This window comes from Zingiber officinale, chromosome 10B (assembly GCF_018446385.1).
Source record: "Zingiber officinale cultivar Zhangliang chromosome 10B, Zo_v1.1, whole genome shotgun sequence".
NCBI lineage: Eukaryota > Viridiplantae > Streptophyta > Magnoliopsida > Zingiberales > Zingiberaceae > Zingiber > Zingiber officinale.
The window spans coordinates 31489976-31510319 of NC_056005.1; the positions used below are offsets into that span (position 1 = coordinate 31489976).

The 20344-nt window shown below is 36.0% G+C and overlaps 2 protein-coding genes across 4 annotated transcripts; one reads left to right on the forward strand and one right to left on the reverse strand.

Annotated features, from left to right (window-relative positions):
- The first annotated feature begins 9272 nt into the window (after nucleotides 1–9272).
- LOC122029064 (ABC transporter G family member 9-like) lies at nucleotides 9273–11392 on the forward strand. The gene is made up of 4 exons (XM_042588023.1): nucleotides 9273–9353; nucleotides 9464–10229; nucleotides 10333–10649; nucleotides 10739–11392. Exons 1-4 carry the CDS (start codon nucleotides 9273–9275, stop codon nucleotides 11390–11392), a joined length of 1818 nt encoding a protein of 605 aa, XP_042443957.1.
- A 2608-nt stretch (nucleotides 11393–14000) lies between these two features.
- On the reverse strand, nucleotides 14001–18514 carry LOC122029848 (hydroxymethylglutaryl-CoA lyase, mitochondrial-like). Of its 3 annotated transcripts, none has more exons than XM_042588993.1 (9): nucleotides 18204–18514; nucleotides 17313–17485; nucleotides 16470–16569; nucleotides 15878–16057; nucleotides 15480–15560; nucleotides 15226–15389; nucleotides 14844–14980; nucleotides 14614–14729; nucleotides 14001–14487 (listed from the first exon to the last, which is right to left on the reverse strand). In XM_042588993.1, the coding sequence occupies exons 2-9, from the start codon at nucleotides 17477–17479 to the stop codon at nucleotides 14257–14259; spliced, it is 1176 nt and encodes a 391-aa protein (XP_042444927.1). In that variant the 5' UTR covers nucleotides 17480–17485; nucleotides 18204–18514; the 3' UTR covers nucleotides 14001–14256. The 3 variants fall into 3 exon arrangements, with proteins under 3 accessions (XP_042444927.1, XP_042444926.1, XP_042444925.1); XM_042588992.1 differs by having other exon boundaries at nucleotides 17313–17533; XM_042588991.1 differs by having other exon boundaries at nucleotides 17313–17545.
- Between the last annotated feature and the right edge of the window lie 1830 nt (nucleotides 18515–20344).

The window sequence follows — 20344 nt, forward strand, 5'->3', positions numbered from 1 at the left end:
AGAGCCGCTTGCATCTGATGTAGTTGTGTGGGGGTACTCCTATTCTGGTCATACTGCTGAGATGGTACCTGGAACCGGGTAGGGCAGTCTCTGACCATATGTCCTTCTTATCCACAATTGTAGCACTTTCTCATACCCTAGTGGCATACTCCGGAATGCTGCTTTCCACAAGTGGTACACAGAGGGTACCTAGGCTGCTTATTCGCTGGTCCACCTTTAGTGTTGTTCCATTGCTTCCTCTTTCCAGCGGAGCTTCCTTTCCAACCTGCTCTTGTACTTTGAGACTTTTGTCCTTCTGTCTGTACTTGGTTCTTACTCTTGTTCATTGCCTTCTGATAATGTTCGATGATCAAGGCACTGCTGACTAGCTCCTCCGTAGTCTGTGGTCTATTAACTCCGCCGACCACATTCAAAGCTATCTCGGGTCGAAGCATCTTTAGCATCAGTCTGACCCGTTCTCTTTCCGTGCTGACCAACTCTGGACATAGGCGTGCGAGGCGGTTGAAGCGCTTTACTGCTTCGTTGACAGATAAGTCACCTTGCCGGAACTCGGTGAACTCGTCGTAATGTCGATTCGTCACTCGCATATGAAAATACTCCTCCAAGAACTCTGCTTCAAAATCTGCCCAATTCATTAGGTTGACTTGTCTTTTGGTCTTAACTCTTTCCCACCACAGTCGTGCGTCTCCGGAAAAACAGAATGATACACACTTGATCTTTTCTGATATTGGCCAATCCAGCAGCTCTACGATACTTTCCACTGTCTTGAACCAGGCCTGGGCGTCCCATGGTTCGCAAGTACCCGAAAAATTCTCCAACTTCAGCCTTAGCCACTGTATCAAGTAGGTTTCTTGTCGGACCACTGGGGCAGGGGCTATCGGTAGTACCGGTGCAGCTGTAGGTATGACGGCCTGTGTATTCTGATTTGTTGGTGGGGTGACCGGATTTCGTTGTTGATTCATCAGAGCAGTGATCGCTTGTTGTTGTTCCATGATATGACGTTGGAGGTTTGTAACCACTTGGGTCAGATCTAGTGGAGTCACTGTCTCCTCAGTCCTGTTACTACGTCTTCTAGTAGTCATGTTTATCTTCATAAATGATAACAAGGCTAGCATAAGTCATCATAGTTTCTAACCAGGCTAACCTAAGGTGATTATTATTCTTAACAAGTCCTAGCCTATGTTATTGTCAATTCTATCCTACCTTCATGTATCCCTAGGCTAAAACGGTGAATCATAAAAAAATATATATATATGCATATTAGGTTAAAACATTACTTATCATGCATAAAAGAAATAAAGTAAGCATAGAAATTCTTACTTGGAGCAGCATAGTAGAGGCTTGATGTGTGTGTAGTGAGATGACTAACCTGGCTCTGATACCAACCTGTAACGCCTGCACCCCCCTCCTGCTTAGTGAGGGTGGGGTTACCTTCTATTATACATAACGTACGTACAAAATAATTTTTTATGATTTTTCTTTTTAAAACAGTGGAAGTAATTGTTCATTTAAATCACAACTAATCATACCAATATGCTCAGCATAGTTATAAAGTTAAAGAATCATAATTATCCATTCCTAACATAAGCGTAAGTAAAAGTGGTCATGCAAGTCATCAACATAAAATAAACATATTTCATATCATTCCTAAGTTCACATAAGTCATTTATTTTCTTTAGCCAAGTCACCACCGCACACATCTCTTGCCCCTCCTGCTGCTCCTTTAGTTTATCCATCCTTTACCTTTATCTGTGGTACAAGGAAAGTAAGATATGAGCACACAAGGCTCAATAAGATCCTTTCCTACTCACCAAAACCGTACATATCATATAAGAGTAATCATATCACATATCATAGCATGAATGAAACTCATATCATAGCATAAATGAAAATCATATCATGGCATAAAAATAACAATCATATCATAGCATAAAGTGAGCATCATATCTTGGCATAAACTTATCATATCATAGCATAAAGTAGGCATCATATCATGGCATAAACTTATCATGGCATAAATGACAATCATATCATAACGTAAAGTAAGCATCATAACATATCATGTCATATCGTAAAAATAAGCATCATGACATATCATATCATAGCATGTGAGTAAGAGTCATATCATATCATTCCATATCATAAACATATATGCAAGATGTCCTTTAAATCATGGGTGATGTCATGTGCAAGATGCTTTTCAAAACATGCTTCATGTCATGTGCAAAATGTCTTAAAAACAATATCATATAGTACTTAAAAATAATCTCAACATGAGGGGGCCCGGCTTAGTACCACATACATACATGAAACTAGGTAGCTAGTCTTGAACCTACTAGGAAACTAGGCTCGTAGCTCGACCTAGGGGCACGTAAGGAGCTCACCCTTTACTAGGTCCGTTTCTTAGTCCATCGACCTAGGGGCGCATAAGGAGCCCACCCTTTTGGTACAAGCCATACAAAGTAAAATATTATGTCATATACATATCATATCATAGCATATCATGTTCATGTCATTCATAGCATATCATATACATGTCATTCATAGCATATCATATTCATGTCATTCATAGCATATCATGTACATGTCATTCATAGAATATCATATTCATGTCATTCATAGCATATCATGTTCATGTCATTCATAGCATATCATATTCATGTCATTCATAGCATATCATAACATAGAGAGTTCTCTTAGTCCCACTTGATAGAGAAGCAACTCTTAGGCCTTTCACTTAGCTTGTCATAAAGAGTGCTCTTAGTCCCAACAATAGGGAAGCATCTCTTAGGCCTTTTCTTTTCATTTCATAAAGCATACATACTTGAGCATATAGCACATCATAGGAGACATTTTCATGCATGATTCATAAGCATACATAAATGAGCATTTAACATATCATGGAAAACATAAGAATGCATGGATCATAAGTTAGCATCTCCTAATTCATATCATGGCAAAGTGAAGCACATAAAGAGTCATAATTGGGTCTCAAACATCAACCTATTAAGGGTGGCCGAAACATGCAAGGGTTCTTCTAGATTGCAAGCAATCATAAAAGCATATGAACCTTAAATCAATTTCATAACATTTATCATAAGGAACATCATAAGCATATTAAATTTAGGTTCTAAGCTTCCTAGGTCTAAACTTCATAATGTGGCCGAAACATGCAAGGCCTAGATCTAGATTACAATTAGAATATCAACATATGAACCCTAACAATTTTCATAACATTTATTATAAGCAACAACATGAGCATATTGAGTTTAGGTTTCAAGCTTCCTAGGTCTACAAACTATAAGTGGCCGAATGTCTTAAGGTGTGGAGCTAGGTTCTCAACCAAATACAAGCATGAGAATATCATGTTAATTTCATATCATATCATAGGGAAAAACATGAGCATGTTAGAGTTGAGTTTAAGCTTGTCTAAGCCTTAAATTCTATCTTGGCCGAAAGTTTGAAATGTGAAAACCTAGTTCTAAACCACATGAAATCAAGTTATCTTCATATCATATCATGAGGAAGATCATAAGCAAGTTAGATTTGAGTTTGAGCCTCACTAGGGTTTTTAATCCTTTCATGGCCGAAACCCTAAGGTAAGGTTCACCTAGTTCCAAACAACATACAAGCATGAAACATCAAGGAAACATTCATAACATATCATGAGAAAGATCATAACCATGTTAGTTTGAGTTTAAGCTTCTCTAGGGTTCTTACTCTCTTCATGGCTGAACCCTAAGGTGAGGATTCTCCTAGTTCCAAGCAACATACAAGCATGAAATATCAAGGAAATATTCATATCATATCATGAGAAAAACCATAAGCATGTTGATTTGAGTTTTAGGCTTCTCTAGGGTTCTTATTCTTTTCATGGCCGAACCCTAAGGTAAGGATTCTCCTAGTTCCAAGCAATATACAAGCATGAAATATCAAGGAAATGTTCATATCATATCATGAGAAAAACCATAAGCATGTTGGTTTGAGTTTTAGGCTTCTCTAGGGTTCTTATTCTTTTCATGGCCGAACCCTAAGGTGAGGATTCTCCTAGTTCCAAGCAACATACAAGAATGAAATATCAAGGAAATGTCCATATCATATCATGAGAAAAACCATAAACATGTTGGTTTTGGGTTTAAGCTTTCATAGGTCTTACAACCCTTCATGGTCGAAAGTTTCAAGGGAAATCCTAGGTTTTTAAACCATCTAAACTTAAGGAAAATTTCACATAACAACTTGTACCACAGGTGAGGGGATACTTACTTCCTCTTGCTTGGTCTTTACTTAAGATAAAGATACCTTTGTGAAGAAGAAGAAGAGAGCTCCTCCTTCTAGTATTTCCTTTGCTTCTCTTGCATGTAGGAAGTAGATATTAAGGACTTCTTCTTGAGGTTTAGTTTTCCTTAGGAAGAAAACTAAGATTGGATTTCGGAAATTTGGGAGAGGGGAGGCTCTAGGTTCGGCAATGGTGAGGAAAGGAAGAAGAAAAATAAAATCTCTTTCCCTTTTTCTCTCTTATGCTAAGTGGGAGGAAGAAGCAAGGATAAGTTTTGCTTTCCCTTCCCTATTAACTCATTTCTTATTTTCTTAATGATGAAGAATGTCTCCATTCATCCCCCTTAGTTCTCCTAATCCCTCACCTTCTTTATCCTCACGAAAATGGAAGGAAGAAAAGAGAATAAGACAATTTGTCTTTTTCTTGTTCTTCTCTTAATCAAGAGAAGGAGGAAGAAAGCTACTTGATGTTTTCTTGCTTCCTTCTCTTAATCATACTTTTACCTTTATCTACAAATTTTCATTCTCTATTCAACAATAATTTATGATGGCCTAGTGGTCAATCCATAATCCTTAAAGCTTACTATTAGATTAAAAAGGTTCAAGGTTCAATCCTTGACTAATTCCTTTTCTTTTATATATTTTTGGTTCTATCTTATCTCCCTTTTTATTCTACAAGAGAACATTTTCGTATATAGCTTAAGAAATTCGTGGGTGTTACACCTTATTTGAATTAAACCACATATTTTAAAAGAAAATTTAAAATATTTTAAAACTTTCTTTTTTTAAATTTTAAAACATGGTTTTAATTTTTTAGAATATCCTTTTTAAACTCATACTTTAGGAAAGAGAGCTTGTAAAATTTTATAAGAGCTTTTCTTCTTGTAAAATTTTATAAAAAAAATTAATATTCCTTTCCTCTTATGGGGCCGGCCACCCTTGCTTGGTTCCCAAGCAAGGTGGTCGGCCATATTAAAAAAATAAAATCATCAAATTTATTTTTGATGATTGATTCAATCAAGAGGAAAGAAAAAGAAAATTAAAAGGGAAATGGAAAAGCTAGAGGAAGATTTTAATTTTTATAAAAATTCTTCCCTTATTGGCCTTGGGCAAGTATTATAAAAGAAGGGGTGAGGAGGCTTCATGACACAACAACAATTCTTGTTCTCTTGCTTGAAGATCTTGGTGTGGCCGGCCCCTTCTCCTTCTCCTTTCCCTTGCTCTCTTCTCCTTGGTGGTGGTGGTGGCCCGATTTTAGAGGAAGAGGAAGAGGAAGAAAGCTTTTGGGTGGTGTTCATCATGGACGATCGTCGCCCACATGACGTCCAAGGCGAGGCGAGGAATACGACAGAAAATCTCGAGGTTATTAGCATACAAAGAGAAGGTATAATTAGCAATTGTTTTCCGCATCATGCTAGTTATTTTTCTTTGTAAGAATTCCAAACACAAGAGGCATTAGATCTAGTTTTTCGAATTAGTTTTTTGAGTTTGTGTTTTCTTTATTTTTGAATTTGTAATTCGATTATTCTTTTTGGTTAACCTAGAGTTATTTAAGGAAATTAAATATTAGCTTTTCTTAAAACCGCTTTGTCTAGGTGGTGGTGGTTGCTCCCATATCCAAGAAGGTCATGTGCCTCGCCATGCAGTCCTGGAAGCCAATTTTAGAAATTAATATTTAATGGAATTAATAATATAGGTGGATTTGAATCAATAATGTTAAGTTCTGCTTACGATTCAAATCTAAATCATTAAGAACAGATAAATTAAATTTGGAATCAATGATGTTAAGTTCCGTCTGCGATTCCTAATTTAACTTCTAAAGAACACAATAGGTTATTTAAGAAAATGTTCGACACTTGTACAAAAATTTTGTACAGTGGAACCGGTACGATTTTCCTAGGACTAACCAACACAGACATGACATTTGCATGTTATCAAAATGAACATATGTAGCCTATATAGATTTTGGCGAAAATGCTAACCATGACTCCTACATTGCTCCTGCAGTGAGCCCCCAAAATGATAATTGTAGCACATTGGCAAAGTAAATGCTCGTATTGTTCTTCTTCGATCCAACTTACTGACTTGGATATACGAGTTTATACATACAGCTCAAATAGCTGCATCAATAAGGAGAATCCAACTAAAATGTTCCTTAAAAATAGAATTTTTAAATCATCAATAAACAGGCTGTCAAGAATCGAAGGAATAAAAGGATGATACACGTACAGATATGTTTTCAATCACTAATTTAATAGAATAATATGTTGATAGACACTTAACGACATCATTAGTGATGAAATTTAAATTTCATTGCTAATTTGATCGCTAATTGATAGTTTTCTTATAGTATAAGTTTTTGACATCGAAAATAAATAACTCGATGTCCCAGACGTGATTGTCTCCAATAACGATAGTTATTGTGTGCTGCCACCGGAGGAGAGAGTGAAGGCTGTTGGACTTGCTGTTGCTGAAGAAGATGGAACAATGATGATCTTCCTGATGACGATGGTGAGATTCAAGACAGCCCTCGTCGTTGCTTGCTACTGTGAAGAAACGAGGGGAAAAAAAATGAAACAACTGTTTGGTGGTTGGAAACACCCTTGCTTGTTGTGGTCTCTGTTGTTGAGAGGAGAAATAGAAAAAGACTGGAACAAAGAGAGGCAAGAAATAAATTTAAAAATATAATCTTTTACGATGACTCATTAAAAGAAAAAATAATAATACAACAACCTCCTATTTTTCAAATTAATCTCACCGAAATAATTTTTTTTCTTTTCGAGGAGCCACAACCAACGGATTTCCTCGTTCTTGTTTTTCCTCCAAATATATCTTTGATTTTCAAAAATAATAACTAGATAACAAAGCTGTAATGGGAGTAAAAATTGGAAAAAGATTATTGTCTTCTATCCCACTTAACAATTAACATAAGTTCCTTTCATCTCTCTTCAGGAAAAAAACCCTGCTCTAACATTGCTAAGGCCATCTTTAATGGTAGGAGCTCTCATAGAAATTTTTTATGATATCTACAACATTTAATACTATATAAAAGTGAAAAATCTCATTCATCGTTATACTATTAAAAAAATCTTTCAACAATTTCTTTATCAATGTACTATTTTTTTTTAAAAAAAAATCATTATCAAATTATAAACATCATTTTAATTTTTTTTAAAATTAAAACTAAAATGGAACCACTCTCCAAATCCAAGCTTAATTAAAAAGCGCTCCCTCCTTGAGAGGGAGCTCCTTGGGTTTCACAATGTCATCCAAATAGGAGCTCCCATTCATAGCATATAGATCCAATATATTGAATTATTCATAATTTTTTATTTTAAAAATTTTAGCTCTAAAATTCAAAAGAGTTAATGGTTTATAAAGCAATAATAATTTAGAAAGAATAATAGTTAACAAAAAGTAGAGAATAAGTTATATAGTAAATGCAAGAGTAAAATAATTTTAAAAATTAAAATAACCACTAAAAGTATAAATTTTTCTTGTAATTAATTTTGAAAAATATAAAGTTACAAAAGTATTATAAAAATAATTTTAAAATATTATTGGGATTGTTCGTCTTTTGAAAATATTTAATGTATATATTAACATATAAACTTGACATGTAAAATTTATTACCTGTTTTCCTTATAATACTTTTTCCCAACATTTTTTTATAATATATAAAAAAAAATTATCTTTTTTTGATGAAACTATTTTGACATTTGAAGTTTTGTTTGGCAATTAAACTGACGCATAAATTAAAGTTAATGAATAGGCAACGACCAAAAACCTATCCTTCACATACTAATTTCTTGATATACCCTATATTTTTCAGAAATAGAAAATATATATAAATCTCTTATATATATAACTTTAATTTGAACAAAAAATAATTTAAAATACAAAATTTTCTAATTTATCTGTTGAGTTTAATTTTATTTATTAAAAAGTTTTGATTAAAAAAATTAAAATTTAGATTTTAGATAAAGATCAGTAAAAACATTTTTTTTTGTAAAATTTGGAGTCCCTTAAATTCAGATTCTATAAAGTTTTAATTTGGACTTATTAAATTAAAAATTATTATTAATGTTGTATTTATATTGTCTTCATAATTTTTTTTCACCATTTTGGATTTGGATTTATTAATATTCTATCATAAATGAGAAATGATAAAATAAAACTACAAGTCCTTTTTTAATCATTTCTAAAAAAATGCATAGAAAATTTAATCAGTTTATCATTAATCTTTTTAGGCTTTTAATTAACCTTTTAAACTCATCAATACTAGCTCCAATTCATCATATCTGCATGCAATCAGAAATATAGAAGATTCATCTCATTAATGAATCAAGTAATTATGAAGATTTATGATTCCCAATTAGTTGAAGTGTTTTCCTGTTAGGATGAGCATTCAGCTAATTTATTACATAAATTAATTAAATTAATTGAAAATTAATTTAAAATTGACACATAAATTAAATTAAAATTTTATTAAAATTGAATTAATTGAATTGAATTAAATTAAAGATATATTATATTGGTTCATTGAATTAATCAAATTTGTTTAAAAATAATAATAAAAAAATTTATACAAATTAATATTAAATAACTGAAGCCTCACCTTAGTTTCCATATTATATATTTTTTTTTACAGAAAACTAATATTTATTGTATGAATTAATATTGCTACCAAATTAACCGAATTTATTTAAAAATAATAATAAAAAAATTATACAAAATTAATACTGAATAACCGAAACCTCACCAGTTCCCTTATTATATATATATTTTTTTACAGAAAACTAATATTTATTGTATGAATTAATATTGCTCTGCATTGTTATCCTTCCCTTCCCTTTTAATCAAATGATTTGCCAATTCCGTTGGTCTATTCAGTTACTATAAGGATAATTATTTAGACACAGCTTGATTAATCAATACATATAGTGGAGTCTATAGAAAAAAGAAACAAAAAAAAAGTGTTTTCAGTATTGACGGAGATGGAGATCGACGGCGCCTCTGCCGCAGCCGCAGAAGAAACCGAAATCTTCCACAAGGCCAAGCATCCCATTACTCTCAAGGTATTTATCTGTTTCAGTTTGTTAATCGCGCATGCAAATTAAATCTGCAATCTTTTGTTTGAGAAAATTTTCGATGTTTTTGAATTTGATGTTTATGGTCGATCATGGAGTTTGAAGATGTGTCGTACAAGATCAAGAATAGGAACAAGATCGAGCGCGAAATTCTCAAGGGTATTTCCGGCGCGGTGGCTCCCGGCGAGTTGCTGGCCATGCTCGGCCCCTCCGGCAGCGGCAAGACAACGCTCCTCACGGTCCTCGGTGGCCGCATCATCCACAGCCGCATATCCGGCAGCGTCGCCTACAACGGCCGCTCGTTCTCCAACGCCGTCAAGCGCAACATTGGCTTCGTGACGCAGGACGACGTGCTCCACCCGCACCTCACCGTCGCCGAGACGCTGGTGTACACCGCGCTGCTCCGCCTCCCGAGCACGCTCCCGCGGGCGGCGAAGGTAATGCGGGCGGAAGCCGTGTTGGCGCGGCTCGGCCTCACGGCCTGCCGCGACGGAATCGTCGGCAGCACGCTGGTGCGGGGGGTGTCCGGCGGCGAGCGTAAGCGGGTGAGCATCGCGCAGGAGATGCTGGTGGACCCCAGCCTGCTGATGCTGGACGAGCCCACCTCAGGGCTCGACTCCACCATCGCCGGCAGGATCGTGTCGACGCTGTGGGAACTCACCGGAGGCGGGAAGACCGTGGTGATGACCATACACCAGCCGTCGAGCCGCCTCTTCTACATGTTCCACAAGATCTTGCTGCTGTCGGATGGCAACTCGATCTACTTCGGCAAAGGGTCCGAGGCAATGGCCTACTTTGCTCGAATGGGTCACGCACCAACTCTGGCAATGAATCCTGCTGATTTCCTTCTAGATCTTGCTAATGGTACGTACGTACTTGTCGATTTAAAAACTTTGTATTCAATTTCACATTTTACTTGAATTTTTTCATGATTTTACATAATGGATTTGGACCGTACCGTACGTAGGAGTATCCTCAGATGAAACAACAGGAGAAAGAGCATCTACTAAACAAGCCCTGGTGGCTGCTTATAAACAACACTTGCATGATCAGGTGCGCGAGGAGATTTCAAATCTAAGCAAACATTCCAGCGAACATGATCCTGGCAAGATGACAAGTGAATGGTGCACTACTTGGTGGGACCAATTCACAGTGCTACTGCAGAGGGATCTCAAGGAAAGGAAACACGAAGCCTTCTCGTTGCAGAATATCGCACAAGTGTTAGCGGTGGCCCTGCTTTCAGGAATCCTATGGTTTCAATCCGAAGGGCATGTTCAAGACCAGGTAATCAATCAATCAATCAATCAATCCACCTTTCGTCTAACTCTTCACTCCATCTCTAACTCCAAATTGCATGCATCATTTTTTTTCAGGTGGGTCTTCTTTTCTTTGTTGCTGGATTCTGGGTGTTATATCCAGTCTTTGAAGCCATATTCACCTTCCCGCCAGAGCGAGCATTGCTAGCCAAGGAACGATCCTCCGGGATGTATCGCCTCTCATCCTACTTTGTCGCGAGAATGGCTGGGGATCTTCCGATGGAACTCATCCTGCCGATCGTTTCCATCACAATCACGTACTGGATGGGCGGCCTGAAGCCATTGGCAGCTAACTTCTGCGCGAACCTTGGTGTTTTGCTCCTGGGTGTATTGGCAGCTCAAGGCTTCGGACTCGCACTCGGAGCACTCGTCATGGATCTGAAAGCTGCAACGACACTCGGATCAGTTCTCATGATGTCTTTCTTGCTCGCCGGGGGATTCTACGTGCAGAACATTCCGCCTTTCATTGCGTGGATCAAGTACATCTCTCCCCTCTACTACACATTCAAGCTTCAGATAATAACTCAGTACTCTGCTGAAGATACATACCAGTGCACGCCTACTGTGAGATGCCCGATTTTGGAACTCCCGTCGATCAATATGGTCGGTTTTGGTGATAGAGTCGGGACAGCGGCGGCGCTGGTTATCATGCTCGTTGCCTACCGATTTGTTGCTCATCTTGGCCTCATGAGGGTGGGTGTTGCAAGGTAAGATTAGGCGCATAGTGAAATGGGTTCTATATTCTCAGAAAGATTAGATAAAGGATAAGTCTGCTCCAACAAGAAGATCATCAATAGCAACACTGTTAATCATTTTATCCGACTAAACAGTCTTATGAAACATATCTTGTGGCGATTCACTGCTAAGTTTTACTGCCTCAACTGTCCGAGTTTTCCCCTCCTCTTAGGTGTGCATGATTTGGTTAAAATCGGAAAAACCGATCAAACCGTAAATTTCGACTTTTTTGGTTCGATTTTTTCTATATTTTGGTCGGTTTCGATTTAGTTTACGATTTTAATTCTCAAAAAATCGAGTACACCGAACTCCCCATATTATACTTAAAATATTATTTTTATAGATATTGGGTTGAATTGTGCCTCTAATCATTTGTAATTAATAGCGTCATCAAATTATATATTTATATATTTGGATAATAAAATTTTAATATTACTTTAAATTCATAATTATTTTAATAAATTAATATTTTTTTATCTCTAAATTAATATTTGTCAAACCGTATTACAATAAAAATCGGATCAAATCGTAATAAAATAGTTTAATTTTGGATCAAAGATTTTCAAAATCAAAATTGAAAAAATCAAATCATAATAGAATAAAATCGAATCAAACCGGTCGATGCCCACCCCTAATCCTCTATCTTGTGCCTACACGGCATTGCTATGAGCTTTACGGTTCTTCACTGTCAGAATTAATTCCAAATTAAATTTGACAGTCTTCATTGTAGCTTATTCTTAAAATTTGATGATTGTAATTTTTTTTTTTTAACTAATTTAGAAATTATAGTTAAGCCTCTTTTAAAATTTCAGAAAAAACTTGTCCTATTTTAATTTTATAATAACCAAAATCACTTTTGACATGTTACTATTTTTTAAAATAGAAAGTTGTTAATAGTTTTATAAATGTATTTTTGAGTCGATCGATCATCTTAATATTTTTAAAACTCTTCTTCAATAGTGCACCACTTATCACTAACGTGTCATCAAGCTTCATTACATTATGGTATAAGCATATTGATCCACCTACATGAATGGTGCTTACATTAAGATGAATATGTTTAATTATTAGAAGACGTTTGGTTCTTTCCTAGGAATAAGAATCAAAATCAGAATCATTGTATTGTGGAATAGGAATGAGTATGAGTATGGATATCACTCTTAAAAGTAATATTTGATTAGTTGTATATTTTCTATCGAAATAAATCAAAATTTCCTTGTTTACCCTTAAAGGAAAATAAAAGAAAATATTAAATATTAAAGGAAAATAAAAGAAAAAATTAAATATGAGATAAAGATCAATGTGAGAGAAAAATACGATGAAAGAGAATGATGAGAGAGAAAGTATGATGAGAAAGAAAGTATAATGAAAAAGAATGAAGAGAGAGAAAGTGTGATGAGAGAAAATGAGAAAAGAGAGTGTGATAGGAGAGAGCATGATGAAAGAAGATGAAAGAGAAAATATGATGGGAGAGAAATTATGATAGGAGAGGATGAAGAGAGAGAAAACGTAATGAGAAAAAATGAGGAGAGAGTGTGTGATGAGAGAGATTGAGGTGAGAGAAAGTATATATGGTGAGAAAGAAAGAATGATGAGAAAGAAAGTGTGATGAGAAAAAAAGAGAACAATGAGTGTGATGGGAGAGATTGAGGAGAGAGAAAATATAATGAAGGAGAAAGTATGATGAGAGAGAAAGTGCGTTGAGGAAAAAAAAGGAGGGAGGAGGGAGTGTGTTGAGAAAGTGTGATGAAAACGAAAGTGTGATGAGAAAAAAAGAGAAAAAAGAGTGATAAGAGAGATTGAGGAGAGAGAAAGTATGATGAGGGAGAAAGTATGATGAGAAAAAAAGAAAGAAGAGAATGTGATGGAAGAAATTGAGGAGAGAGAAAGTACAATGAGAGATAAAGTGTAATGAGAAAAAAAAAGAGGAAAGAGAGTGTGATAGGAGAGATTAAGGAGAGAGAAAGTATGTCATAAAATGATGAGAGAGAAAATATAATGAGAGATAACAAGGAAAGAGAAGTGATATGAAAGAAAAAATAAATAAATATATTTTGATATTTGATATTAAAGGAAAAAATTTTAGTTTTAGGTCAAGGATATTTTTTAGAATAAGGGAATATTTTGATTGATGAAAATAGAGTAATGACTCATTGAAGGAGAGGTGCATGGGAATGAGTTATTACCCAATTTCAAGGATTCATTCCCTTATTTGTATTCCTATTCTTATAATCCAAATATTAACAATGACAATCAATGATTCTCATTCCTATCCCTCACTCTTATTCCCCTAAACCAAACGCCCTCTTAAATTACATAATCATTGTCACATGAATTGATGCTAATTCACCAATATATTTCTATCCAATAAAAATTAATTGTGACTTCTATTATTTTCATGCAAATTTTAGAATAATCAATCAAATCATGCATGTGCACACGGGGTACTTCATCTGTCTTTGTACTTGATCTTAGAAAGATTATATAACATAAACATTAACTATAAAAGCTCTTCCAGCATAAATTCACGGGGTACTTCATCTGTCTTTGTACTTGATCTTAGAAAGATTATATAACATAAACATTAACTATAAAAGCTCTTCCAGCATAAATTCAAAAACATTAGTTCACACAGCCAATAACCATCAGTTCTGTCAAGTTCAACTTAACACGAAGAGACTTCAGTGGTAAACTGATTTCTCCTTTATTTTCTTCGAATTTAAAGTTGCAAATGTTTTGACATCGAATATCAACCCCTTGTTAAGGGTAAATAGTGATATAGATAGCATAGCTAAAGACCCTTGTGTGTTTTGAAATCTCACATGGCAATCTTTGAGGAATCAGCTGGCCTTGCACAGTGCACAGGCAGTCTTAGATCCAGATTGACGCCCCAGGTGCTTGCAAATGAAGTCACCAGCAGCCATAAGCTTCCCCAAATCCACGTTGGTTTGTATGCCTAAACCATGTAGCATGTATACTACATCTTCAGTGGCAACATTCCCAGAAGCTCCCTTTGCATAGGGGCATCCACCCAGACCAGCCACAGATGAATCCACTACACTGATTCCCATCTATAAATTTATCGATTGAGACAAAAAGTCATATTCATCGTCATTAGCAAACCATGTTAGTGCCAACTATTTGAGATCAGCTACGTGCTTCCTATTGTGTTACTTGACTTTAGAGGATTCACTTACTTGGAGGGCCACCAGAATGTTTGGGAATGCTTGGCCATAGGTATCATGGAAATGGACAGCAATCTTATCCACTGGAATGAGGGATGCCACAGCTTCAAGCATTGGGATCACGGTACCTTCGTGGTAGAAAAATCCAAGTTCAACATAGCATTGATGTTTCAAGTTCAACAGATTTTCAGTTACTAGAATCTAAGGCTCGTCTCAAGAAAGCTAAAATAGGCAAATCTTACCTAGAGTACCGAGTCCAATGGTATCACCAAGTGAGATCTCATAGCAGCCCATATCATAGAGTTCTTTTGCCACATATGCTACTTTTTCTGGAGGAATTGGTCCTTCTGTGGGACATCCCACAACACAGGATACATACCTATCAATTAATGGAGGTGCATTTCAGATGCACCAGAAAAATTAGTGCTGAACTCCAGCACAGACACAAGATTTGATGGATAAGAAGTTAAGGGGCAAAGGACAACCACAAAATTGGGAAGGTCTAGTTGGTGACAAGTAGAAATGTTAAAAACTATAAAAAACATATGGGATTCTTTGGTTAAGATTGAGTTTAGCAATGGTAATTATTGATAACTATGGATTGGATAGGGAAGAAGGTAGTACCCACGAACAGGCAAGTTGAGTTCTTTAGCAGCAGCAATAACTTCACGATAACGAGTAAGGCTCTGGTCAATGCTGCAATTAATGTTGGACTTGGAAAAGGACTCAGAAGCTGATGCAAATACTGCGATTTCCTTTGCCCCAGCAGCAATGGCTGCTTTAAATCCCTGAACAATGCTTGTGTAACTATAAGCACTTCCTCAGATCATGAGATCCTACCCTGCAACCCTAATTTCAGACATAAATATTGAACTTACTTTTAGATTTGGAGTCAAGACAGGCAAACTGACACCATGAACATCATGAATTGCTTCCATGACATCCTTAGCATCTGCCAACTGCAGTGAAATATGAACATCAAAATTTGAAGGTTCAATATATAACGAAAGAAAAATCATGTTAATTACCTCAATCAGATATTTTAAACGTTGAAGATTATTGAGAAATTAAATAAACAATATGCATATCATTTATATGTGCTTAAAATGTTCACTTTAAGAATTATCAACTAATATTAGCTTAATATTCTCTCTTGTTTGTCACTTGATTAGAAGTGAAACTTTCCAAGTTCCTTTGAAAAAGTAGATTTAAGCTTTATCGCTACTAAAAGGTTACAAGTACCAAAAACAACTTATAACTATATTGGAATTGTTACCTGAGGCACCCATTTTGGAGAAACAAAGCTTGTGGCTTCGACAACGGATAAACCAGATGAAGCCAGTTTCTTTATGAGTTCAACCTTTACAGCTGCAGGTATTATGTGGTTTTCATTTTGCAAACCATCTCTAGGACCAACTTCGACTATTTTCACAAATCTTGGCATTCCACCAAAAAACTGCAAATGTGACATTTATCAATTTGCTAGTATTTTATTTCTTACATTCAAACAAAAACAAGTAACTACGGCCAACCATAACATTAGAGTTACAGGGCATTGACAAAACTCAAATAAAAGAATATGAAAATTAAGTTGATATAAAAGGAAGAAAAAACATGGAAGCAAAGAATATTCTCCAGCATAAATCCTGCGCCAACATTGTTCTGTTTCAAGGCAACACCATTTCTGCTCAATGCATATCAATGCATAGGATTATTCTAAATTCGTAACATCTTCTGGTATTGACACTAATCTAAACATTAAAATAAGCTGAAATTGTCCATCTTTCCATTACATTTTATAAAGATATTTTGCTAGCCAAAAAATTGTACATATGCGAAGGGTTCTGCAGAAACCAGGAATCACAAACCTTGCTGAATACTGCCTGATTCCCATCCTTGTGTGATAACCAAACCAAGGAATCTCTAGAAAATTTATCTCTTGTATGCCTTCTCCAGCCATAATCTTCACTGTAAGAAGAAGAGATTTGAGGCTGATTAGAAACAGACCAAAAAAACAGTAATGGTTAAAAAACAAAGGAGAAATTTATTTTGAACTATGATTATGTAATTTCAGAATAACATGGGAACAAAAAACTCCAAGAAGTATAATGCAAGATTAAATCTTATCTAAAAAAAGATGTACCAAATTCTCTTATTCACTCTAACAATGGAACACAAGTAGGATGACATTGAAACAATTTAAAAGGTGTAACATGAACATCTGGTAAAAAAATGATACTGTGGTTGTTATTTGAGATTTATAATTCTATCAGATATTCAGTAAACAAATAATCAATTTTTCTTTTGTATTTTGTTAAATGACCTTTCCTAGTCATGCTTAACATAACATAGCCAACTTTAGTGATGCACCTACAACATCGTAGTGAATACTCATCCCCAATTATCTATTCAAGCAGAGAGAGCACTTAATAAGAGAGTGGGACATTTCATTAAAAATAAAAAAATAAAAATCGCATATAAGCTTTCAGTTGGCTAAATATTTCCATAATAACCCATCATGCAATACTGATTCTTTACTTTAAGGTTATGGGAGTCATTCTGTCACAAATGGATGCATCAGTATGCATACTAGTATAGATAAGAAATATATCAATTATCCTTTTGCCAAGCAGTATTTCATCATTCAATGCGAGTGTTTCAAAAGGAAAACCCTTTAATCATACAGAACATGGTCCAACCATCAAACTTACTTGCAACTGTTAGATGAGCTACACTCTCTGGCTTCAGTTAGGCAATTACCAACTTCTGTCTCATCAACCCTCGGTCTGCAGGCAGTGGAAGTGCATCGTTGAAGCCTACCGATAATGCTCAATCTTGGCACATTGTCAAAACAAAGAGGCTCCTCTATGCTTGACATTTTTCACTGGATGCAACGCAAAACACCCCAGCAAGAAGCAGGTGGCCCACCTCCCTTAGAGTTAGACTTATATCAAAGCAATTGATAAAAGTTCAATGCACTTGCCAGAAAAAAAAATTGCAATACATGAACTAGATGATAATTATTTCCACATACATTTCGTTGAAACTGCTGTACTTAAACTAGTTGATTATTCCAACTGTGTTAAAATATTTCCTTAAATTCTTGGTTGTTAAAAAATGCATAGAAGATGACCCTACAATACTGATTTTAAGAACGAAAACAAGATTAAGAATGCAACTAGTTTTATTTGTTATTGGTCTTGTTTTGTCAGGTCTATAGATTCTTCCGCAAGCCATCCTATAAAATATCTAAAAATATACCCGAAGAAATAAATCAAATGCATCTAATTTTTAATAGGTTTTAAAAATTAAGGTATCCACATGGGTATGAGAACATCACTAATCCCACAATATAACCAATGTAGCTCTCCTATTCCTTATCTCCTTCCAATTTGATTAGCCTAAATCAATCCCAATGCATTAAAGTTTGGTTCGATATGGAGGGATTGAGAGTGTTAGAAGTAGTGTAAACAAGAATCACGGAATAATCATACTTCAACTGAACAACCAATTTACTCCTCGAATAGAAATATGAAACCACCACTAAAATTTTGGTGGGTGGGTAGGTGGGGGATGGAGCGGGAAGAAAATTTCCGACTGACCTGAAATCAAAAGCTCAGACGGGAACTCCGAAGGAGGAGGATGAACTTTCTCCTCTCCTGATTTCAATCGGGCAAAGATTATACTTTTATTAGAAGCGAAGCAAGCGATTTGGTCGAGTTGATTGTTAGGGGAGCTTGTGCCTTGCCCTTACCGCCCACCTAGAACTCCAATCGAAGCCGCAAAAAATCGAACGAACGATGGACGAAATAGAGGGAGAAAGGTGGAAGATGGGCTAGGTGGGAAGGGAAGGCCGAAGGCGGAGGACCGGGAAGGGGGAACACACAAAACGTGTCGGCCACGAAGCGCGTACCATTAATTCATCGCGCCATATTTATTACTTGGTCACAGTTGTTTAAAATGATCTGAACCGTAGATTTATGGCGTTTCGGCTACTCAGTCGCATTCCTGCACGTAGGATTTTGACAATTCAAATCAGAAATCGGGGAGTAGGTTTTGTTCGATTTATTGTGTGGTGGAACAGACAGGACACGTATCGGATGCCGCCAGTTCCACCACGTGTGCTTCCCAAAGCCATTGGCTTTATTAGATTTATGTTATTTGTTTCTTTTAAAATATTAACAACAACAAATTTATTGTGGACACTTCCAAAGCAATAGATTGTTCTAGAAATTAAACCCCTTTTGTTTATTAGGAAAACAAAAATAAAATTTTAGTGGAAGCCAACGAACGCAGTCCATCTTTCTGGGAGCTGAGACGTTAAGCTCGAGTAGGTGTACAATTAATGGCAAATTAGTAAGATTAAGGTCTACCTACTGTTATACCTACAAATTAATTTGCAATAAATTGGTATGATAATTTTTTTTATTAAAACACATTTTTAATAATATAAATCTTCATATTACAATCTAATTAATCTTAGAGAGGATCAATTTTGTCCCACGAAAACTTTTATAGATTATCAAAATAAATTTTAAAAGTATAGATCCACATACTAGCATCACCAACAATTCGCATTGTAGACATTCAAAACTGTGCTATGTGAAAATTGAACCCTTTTGTTTACTATTGCACCATGCTTGGGGTAACATTTGTAAGGTCGAGCGAGCGAGCCAACCTGATTTGATTTCACAAATTATGTTGGTCATCTAGCCATACAACACTCATCAATTGAAAGATGAGCGTGGCATACATAGCCAACCGACCCTTTTATTATACATGATTTCTTTTAATCATATATGTTCCTGCGTGAGATCATCGACGGGTAAGCCACCGGTGAGCTGTCTTAGATATTGACGGAGTCGCCGAATCTTTAAGGGGAAGAAAGAAAGAAGGAGCTGAATCACAAAGAGCGCGTGCTATATATGCCTGACAAAGAAAGGGAGACTTCCTCCATATCCGTGGAACTAGCTCTAGGGGAGTCGTTAATGTGGTAGTTCCACATGTTTTCTCAGAGAGAAAGAGAAATGAGAGTTAAAATGGAGGCCAAGGGCACCCGGCTAGTCTATTCCGACACTCAAGTTAAAGTTCGACAGGGGAGGTGGAGAAGATGAATAGTAGATGTATGTTGGTGGTCTGTGAGTGATTATGTGCGCGGACCTTTGCTCGAGAAAACAGACTCGTTTTATAATACTACCGGAGACGGAACAATACCTCCATGTAGTTATTAATTAATGAGACGTTACATCTCAATAATGAAAATGTCATATTATTGTATCTCCGTTGTATCATATAGTCATGTCGCTCATATTACATATCTATATAATCATATTACTCCATGTTCTCAGACAATCCACGCGCTATCCCACATGCTACGTCAGTCCTCGTATTATCCCATGTGCTACATTATTCCACACACTAGGGGAACCCACAGGAAGGGCTAATTGGGCGTTAGGGCATGACCCGCTACATTCAGAAGCATCGGATCGATAAAGTTGATCAACTGAGCAAGACGATCAGATTGATGAAGTTAATGCGACTGAACTGTTGGAGCAATTTGCACTAACGATCTAACTCAAATTTTGATAAATGACAAGTGAGTTAAGTTAGGTGTTATTGTAGTCTAATTACTTTACCAAGTATGCATGAGTTAACAGGTCTAGAGGACCTGACACCAAGATGAAATCTAACTAGGTCTGAGGACCTGATAGTTGGTACGAATCCCAGATAGGTCAAAGGGCCA